We start from the raw sequence: 8,638 nt of genomic DNA, 5'->3' as shown, positions 1-8,638 counted from the left end.
GTTGTTACGGTGGAAGTTAAATCCAAAGCCAGGGAGGATGTGACCAGGGTGAGCAGGCACATAGAGGTGGAGGGGGCTGTAGATTAGAACACCCTGAATGACAGTACTGGAACTAGCTCAGCCAGACACACATCCCCATGAAGGGAAATTATATATTTCCACTTGGATCAATTAGGAGCTAAACCAGATAGTGATTTGATCTGTCAGAGTGAAAAATGTGAGTATGTGCTTTTCAAATGGAACAGCAAGTCTCACAACCCCGTGAGTGTGAGTGAGTGCTCACCCCTCTTTACATTGGTGAACCCATCCATCTCTTACACCTACAGGGGGAGAAACAGTACCCATTCTGAATAGGCCTTGTTTGAAATACAACAGCAGCATCTAGTGACTGAATGAATAACTACATTATATTCAGGAGGCTCCTGCAAAGAGTATTTTTGCAAAGTATTTTTGTAACACACACTGACACTGTACCTAATAATTTAATTAAGACTCCTATTGGCTATTTAAATTCAGCAGAATTTCTAATAAGGCAAATTAACAGAAAGTGTATGACTTGGGTTGGAATTATGAGTTGAGGGTTAAGGGGCACCCCCAACATGATCAGTGAAAACAGAAATTATTACCAGACTTATTAAGAAAGTACTATTTATTAAAAGGTTAATATCACAACAACATGCACAATACAAAGATTGGTGACATTGTCCTATCCTGAAGACCTCGTTTAAATAAATAGTTTGAAGAATACAGCCTTCAGATGAAATAGTTAGTATATCAAAAGAAGATTACAAATGTGTAAAGACCACAGCCCAACAATGGTCTTTTCTTGTATGCCTTCACTCCCTCGCGTCACAGTTTGAGAAATGGAGCGAGGAAAACATAAAACCACTGTTACAGGAGTCCGTAGCCTGGCTCCAGCTAATGTCAAATGTGAGATACAATTATCAAAGCAATCCAGTTGTAAGTGCCCCATCATCCCATAAATTGTCAAATGTCATTAACATTTAAGAACCCCTGTGGATGAGGGTCATATCTCACCTATCAAGGCACAATGCATTAATCATGTCAGTAATGTTTGCATATGAACATATTTGAGAGAACATTTTTCCAAATCCAGGGTCCAGATAGCCTCAAATAGTGTTTATGGTAAAGAGAAACCATCAACATAAACAGCTGAATACAAGCACTTAAAACAACCTAAGTGGTTTCTGGTCCTAGTCTAGTCAATTTGACCGTAAATCTGTAAGTATTGTAAATCTAGTTGAAGAATAAACATGTCTGGACAATGCCTAGCTACTCTGATCTGTATGAGAGGTAAATCACACTCAAATGTTGTGTCTCCAGAATTCTCACAAAAATATATCTTGTTGTATTTGTTTAAAGAATACACTACCACATAGGTTACATCATGACACAACTGCACGTCAAACACAGTGCATCTGCGTGGCAAGATTTAAACAAGTAGGGAGCAATGATTACCACCTCTGTGTATAATTAACAGATGCACTAGAATAACCATCCTTCTCTGCAAACCTGACACGTTAGCTCTCTTTGGGGTAACGCCTTTGTTGATTCATTTTAGTAAAACATTTAAAGCATGGTCTGCAGAGTACGATTAGAGTGGGGAGTTCAGTTGAAGTGGTGTAGCTAAACTCCTCTCTAGGGAGCAGAAAGACAGTAGACGTTGTGGTTTCTTTTCAGTTACATCAGATAAACACATTTTTCTTCTGTGGGTAGCAGAGCCTAACTCCTGATCCCATGCAGGCGAGTAAATGAGATTGTGGTGTGTGTGTATGCACACTGCATGTAACAAAGGAAATGATCTAGCATTTCATCGGCCTACACTTTGAACACCAGCTGCTAAACACTCAATCTGGTGTTTTTTTGTGGCCAAGGAAAAACAATACCAGGCAGTTAGTTCATTGTTGGGTTTCCTTTGCCTCCACCCTTCCTACAGTAGTGAAATCCCTTGCCCTCATAAAGGCACAAAGAGGCACCTCACGGGTACTATGGCTAGGTTAGTGGAGGAGTCACATCAGGTGTGCTGTCCATCACCGTCCTGCCATATCTATACCAGCAATTATTCACTGGGCTCATCCATAATAATCACCAGTGGTGACAGGAGTACACCCGCCAGTGAATGCCCTAGTGGGGTTGTGGGAGCACAGACCTGAAGGGAGAGGAGTAACCTCGGCCAGTAACCGGTCTTATCTGAGCACTAGGGGAGAACAGAGATAGTGTATCTTCTTCCCTCGTACTCCAGCCTGGGTGGAATACTTCACTGATAAGACTGACTGCACTGAGGAAATAAACCAATTTTCAACCGATGAGAACTTGGTCCTCAATGCAACACTGGGTTTGCCTTGCAAACTTCTTTGTTAATGTTATAGCTTCAAGAGCTCTTCCAGTAATTACATTTTCAAATCAGAAAATGTTGCCATTATTTGTCATATTTGAATTTTACACTTCACATAAGACTACAGTGCTTTACACTAATGTGAATTGGCAATTGATTGTAATGGTCACAACATCTTATACTCGAGGGAAAAAAAACCAAACAGTACTTCCAAGTTTGCCGTTCTAGAAGAACTTCACAAGAATATTGAATACAAAACGAGAGCTGGATTAAACTAGAGGTAGCTACATTATAATGACATCCCTAAGAGTTGCATTACTACTTTGTAATGAAACAAGCTACCAATCTAGTTTACACCTGGCCCTGAATAGTTCCCGTAAGACAAAGCTTTCCTCCAGTTGATTAGCTTGTTTTGTTTCATGTGTACAATATATCAAAAGTACATTGTCTTACTAACGGTGCAAAGCAAAAGAGTAAGTCTGCAGATTTCAGATGAATACATTGTAGAGAAGGGGAAACTTCGCATCACTGCAGTAAACCTATGTGCATTAACACTGCTCTAACTTATCTACTTCATTCAATACCCCACTTAAGGCCTCTGCTGTCTACTTTGCAGCCCCTTTGCTAGGTAGCTCAATTTCCGGTATTCAGTCAATAATTATGTATGTTGAAGAAGCCCACACTGGTTGGGGACTCCTTGACTGTGACAGTGACAAGATTGGCAGTGACGTCAGTAACAAACACATGCTCGATAAGGCTGTGAGTGGGCTTCCAGTCCTGGCCGGTCTGGACTGAGATGGACAAGTCCTGACTGTTACTTGGGTAGGGAGAATCCTGGTCAGAGTCTGAGGTGCTCTCCTCACCGGTGCTCATCTCACTCAGGAGGACCTTGGCCTGTTTGCCACTGTCTTTGGAGGCAGATCTCTCCCGCTTGCCCAGGATGTCTCTGGCCTCTGTGGAGGGGTTCTGGACAATGCTCTTCTCAACCCTCCCTTGGGCCCTTGTTGTAGTCAGCCTCTCAGGCCTCTCTGTCATGACACCCGCTTCACTGATCTCCTCCGCTTTGACCTTATCAACTCCAGGATGGTTCTTTCTGGGCTGTTGTCCACCAGGCGTGGCAGGACTCTGGACAGGATTTTTCTCTAGATCATACTGACCAACTGTGTCTTTCCGTGCTGGGTTGGCGGTGCTTCGCAGGTTGGACACTGGCGCGGTGCCATTGCCTGGAGTACCGTTGCCCGGTGTTGATTTGTTCACACTCTGCAGGTTTAGTGCCTGAAGGCTTGCAGCTTGGTTGGCAGGGCCTTTAGGAGTGGAGAAGGGGGCAGCAGTTTTGTTATTGGGTACCTGCTGCACTGGTGTTTGCCCAGGGGCATCTGGTTTCTTCTGCCCATTGTGGGAACCCAGCTGTGGCTGAAAAGCTCCTTGCAGGTTGCCATTGCTGGTTGAGAGTTTGGAGTTATGCAAATTCAACGCTGCTACGCCAGGAGATTTGCTTGCAGTCGTTTTTAAGTCCAAACCTGCTCCACTGTCCACTTCAGAGACCGACAGTTTGAAGTCAGAAGCTTGACTCTTGCTCTGGTTGGATCTCTGGTTGAAAGAGAGAGAAGCTAAGGTATTTGACCGGCCAGAGCCTGCAGTGTTCATGGAGTTTTTAGTAGTCCCACCCTGGGCCAGGGAACATCTGCCCTGGACACTCAGAGGGCCTCTGCTGTTCAAACCCATGAAGGTGAAGCTGGCTGGGTGAAAGGGTTTCTTGATTCCACCTCGGAGGTCTGCAGGGGAGTCTTTGGCAACTGTCTTTATGATCTTGCGCTGGCCCTTGTTCTGTTGAATGGCCTTCATTTCTGCAGGCAGTGCTTTCCTGCCTCGCTTCTTCCTCGGGGGCTCTGGCTTAGCCACAACAATCTGTGCTTTCTTCTGAGGGACGGGGTGGAGCTCCCGTGTTCTGGGACCCGGTTTTGCCTTTCTATCGTTGTTATCATCGTCGTCATCATCCGATGAGGAGGAAGAGGAAGAAGATGACGATGATGAGCCAGACGAAGATGACGATGACGAAGAGCTGCTTGACTTTGACACTTCAGGCACAGTTTCCTGAAATGAGGAAGAGAGAAGTCATATTACATTATATTTATGACATTTTGGTAGAAAATACTTTTCAATATTTGTAAAGGTCTTGAGGAAAGCATACCACAACTTTTCGAGGTCTCCCCCTCGGCCTTTTCCCTCTCTTGCAGATCAGGATTTCCTTTTCTTGTTCACTGTAAAAACAATATATAGGAAACATTCATAAGCAGTAGTTATGGTAGAAGTAGAGCAGGAGTCAAGGATACAGACCGAGCACTGTTGAGTGTTTTGGAAACCATCTGACGAGAGGGTATTCTATCACTAAACACACTGTGATCCAAGACTTGTAGCCTTCTTCTTGACAGAGACATATGGACTGTGTGTTCGTGGCGAGACAGAATTTTTTACAAGTAACATCTCGTGAAGTATTGTCTGGTCTTGCAACGCCCAATGCTTGGCAAAAACAAATCGGGGGTTGCAGTAAAATTCCCCAGATGCTCATCTGAAATCATTAGATACGCTTTCACTTTTGGAAATTTGGTTCCTGTATTTGTTCTACCCCCTCATTTCCTGCTGTATATGCATTTAAATTGTTGTTATCCTTCTACAAATGTATGTTTGCAAAGGAAAGTATACATTTGAAATGAAATATTTTCCCTGCTTCAGTTTTAAGATTAACTGGCACTTATGACTCCTTTTATTTTACAAATGCATTATTTTATCCATTACCAATTCAAAATAATGTATTTTTATATAAAATGTATATTGAACCGAACGACCATCAAATAAAACTTGAAGGGTTGGGGAAACCTAAACTCATATCGATGTGTTTACAGCCTGAAAACACAGATTGTATGCCGATCTGTGGGCTCCACATTGGCTTGAATGGGGCACTATTAACCCCTGCCTGAGTATTTCAGAGGGCATTGTTTGGATATAGTGGATAGCTCACTCAGTGAGGTCCTGGGCAAATAGAAACTCACCTCTTGTTAAATGCAGCCAATAATCTTGGGTCAAGGATGTTCGCTTGGGGCTCCCAGCTATTGTGCCTGAAGCAAAGGGAAAATATGTCCATCAAAATACTAAAATAACTTAAAAAGGTCCACATTGTAGTACTTCTTGGTAAAAGTTGATGATACAAGTTAGTCAATGCACTGATTGGACCAGTGTACCACTAATGAAATGTAGGCCTAGTGTAACCTAACCTAGTGACTAGAGACCCAGTATAACCTATACCCTAGTGACTGTGTAGAGATAAGAGGCCTAGTGTAACCTAACATAGTGATTAGAGAAAGGAGGCCTAGTGTAACCTAGTGTAGAGATAAGAGGCATATGCAAAGAGCTATGAGTGGGAGGGTTAACCACATAGCAAAGGGGGAAGATAAGGAGAGAAGTTTATTTAAAACCAAGTGTGTAGGATCTGCCGCCTTCACAGGAATCAGAGAATCTCAAAAGGGCCAATACTGAGTTAATGTAGAAAGAGATCGCGCATTGGCATGCACATTAGAATTTCCACCAACCACGTCTTACCTGTTTATATCACAACACGTAAATAACTTGACCAAGTCGATGGCGCTGGCAGAATCCGACAGCAATGTGAGGATTTGGGTTAAGAACGGGGTGTGAGTGACAGGCAGAATGCCCATTGATGATGGGATTAATAGCAACAATGAAACAGAAGGGACAAGGGAAAAGGGCAACTGTGACAAGGACGCGCTGGCAGCTGGAGAGCCCGAAAGGGGGGGGGGGGGGGGGGGAAGACTGATTTACGAAGATTCTATGTATACTACCGAGTCACGTTAGGCAATAAATAAACGATATCACATTATCATATACATTTAAACAACCATCACAAAAATTAGGCAAGTGTACCAACTGGACACTGTAGTTTGTGGGATGTGTTGGAGACACGGCATACGTTTCCCAACCCAAACCTCTACCAACTCCCGCTTGTAATTTATTTATCAATAAAGCATATAATATAAAGCTAGGTTGATAAACCATTAGCTAGAGCTCCAGTAAGCGAGTGATCAAATATGAGTTTCTATAGCCTAGTATGTGTGGCCTAATTACTGAGAAAATGTTTAATAGACAAACCAGCAGATATTGAATACGAGAAACCAAAACCCTAAACGATCTGTTTGATTTGCATAACTAACTAGGTTAATTTCCAACCCTTAAAACCAATAATAATAGTAGTAGTAGTAGGAGGCAAGCGTAAAACAATAATTTCTCGTTTTCACGTGTAGCATGTTTTCGAGCGAATTTAGGTAATGTATGAATCATTTTACTACAACAGTGAAGCAAAAAGCGACACGTTGTTGTTGTTTTCATTGTTTGAGGCTGCACTCGCAGCTGCAGCACCACTTGTACTTACTTGGATGACCATCCCCTCCACTTTACAAGAAACTCTAACTTCCCCTGCGAAAATAGAGAAGGGAAATGTTACCAAACTGTGGGCAGAAAATATTTTGGGATATGAGAAAATTATATTTGACAACATCTAACCTTTCTTAGACGTTTGTTCAGGATGCATTCAGCGTCGAAAACCTGTTCTCCTACGGCGCTCAATTCCTCCATGTTCGCTCTTGCCTACTCTAGTATTTTATGAAAAGAATGGAAAAGAGGGCGGAAAGAAAACGCATTCTCGAAGCTTGTCCCTTGGCAGTTACCGTCCCTGTAAACGTCACACCTCGACGTGTGACCAATCAAATCGTTTTCACATATTGTGGTCAAAAATGTTCAATTATATTGACAAGATAATCGAGTGACCGCTCAAGCAATGGAACTGCATGTCCTCAAAGATGGAAGGCGGGAGGGAGGAGGCCAGATCAGGTGAGAACATTATAGCCAATGAAAGGGCAGATACGTGTCTGAACAACAATATAAAGTCGTTTTTTGTTTCCGAAATGCCACGTGCGTCCACATATCAGCGAATTCCTAACAACATAACCATAACGTATTGAAAAACATATAAACCTCTCGGGCAAGGTGACTTTTATAAATATAATCGGCTCTATTTACTCTCTGATTCGAAAATGCTAATTAGCATCATGCAATACTACAAAGCCCTGCAAGTCATCTCTAGCTGACACCTTGTCTAACAGAAGTTTAGTCAATTTATTCATTACTACATTTAGCCAACATTAGATAGTTAATCCAGAGATTCTTACCTTTGCCTCGATTCGGCAGTCTCGTCCAGATCATCATAGTATTTGTAGCTAATTATTGTTTCATTTTTGTGGGGTAAATACAGGCAAATGTATTGATAAAAGTCACCTTGTCCAAGAGAGATTTACATGGTTATCAACATCTCACGCCAGGGTAAGCCTACACAAAACACAGCCCTTATTTTAAGTGTTACTAAAACCCCCTATGGGAAAAATGAATGGTGGAAAAATGATTGAACCCATTTCCCTGTTTGACCGCTAGGTTTTATGGGTATAATGACTCATACTGTGGTACTCAGTTTTCCCTGGAAAATATGTTACTGAAAGCCTTGTATGAAAAATAGAACTTCCCCCCCATACCCAATTCCTTTTCTATTATTTAAAATGGAAGGCCTTTAGTCAGGCCTGTTACTTTATTCTAATTGTATTACTCTTCTGGTAATGTTCACTAGCATAATGATGACCTGTAATGATAGTTTGTCATAATTTACAGTATAATTAAAAAAGTTAAAATGCAGATTTTCAATGTAATTTCCTATTAATTTAGATAATTATCTTGTCACGTGTTGTATTTTCACATATTATTTTAACAATTAGTAATCACCATCTTAAATCCAGTTGATATATCATCAAATGACAATATATATAAAATATATCTGTAAGGTCATGTCAAGAAATACAGTACTGTGCAAAAGTTTTAGGCAGGTGTGAAAAAATACTGTAAAAATAGATAGACATGTTAATTTTTATCTATTAACAAAATGCAAAGTGAGTGAACAGAAGAAAAATCTAAATCAAATCCATATTTGGTGTGACCACCCTTTGCCTTCAAAACAGCATCAATTCTTCTAGGTACACTTGCACAAAGTCAGGGATTTTGTAGACATATAGTCAGGTGTATTATTAAACAATTATGCCAAACAGGTACTAATGACCATCAATTCAATATGTAGGTTGAAACACAATCATTAACTGAAACAGAAACAGCTGCGTAGGAGGAATAAAACTGGGTTAGGAACAGCCAAACTCAGCTAACCAGGTGAGG

General features: G+C 41.5%; 1 protein-coding gene across 3 annotated transcripts; it reads right to left on the bottom strand.

Annotated features, from left to right (window-relative positions):
* Positions 1-634: 634 nt before the first annotated feature.
* Positions 635-7,836, bottom strand: LOC109898685 (chromobox protein homolog 2). Of its 3 annotated transcripts, none has more exons than XM_020493764.2 (6): positions 7,597-7,836; positions 6,932-7,015; positions 6,801-6,844; positions 5,407-5,472; positions 4,548-4,617; positions 635-4,450 (listed from the first exon to the last, which is right to left on the bottom strand). In XM_020493764.2, the coding sequence occupies exons 2-6, from the start codon at positions 7,001-7,003 to the stop codon at positions 3,008-3,010; spliced, it is 1,695 nt and encodes a 564-aa protein (XP_020349353.1). In that variant the 5' UTR covers positions 7,004-7,015; positions 7,597-7,836; the 3' UTR covers positions 635-3,007. The 3 variants fall into 3 exon arrangements, with proteins under 3 accessions (XP_020349353.1, XP_020349352.1, XP_031690531.1); XM_020493763.2 differs by having other exon boundaries at positions 6,932-7,020; positions 7,597-7,834; XM_031834671.1 differs by having other exon boundaries at positions 6,932-7,829.
* Positions 7,837-8,638: the final 802 nt, after the last annotated feature.

This window comes from Oncorhynchus kisutch, linkage group LG10 (assembly GCF_002021735.2).
Source record: "Oncorhynchus kisutch isolate 150728-3 linkage group LG10, Okis_V2, whole genome shotgun sequence".
NCBI lineage: Eukaryota > Metazoa > Chordata > Actinopteri > Salmoniformes > Salmonidae > Oncorhynchus > Oncorhynchus kisutch.
The sequence above is the reverse complement of the archived record's forward strand: the minus strand, read 5'-3'. Positions and strand labels throughout refer to the sequence as shown.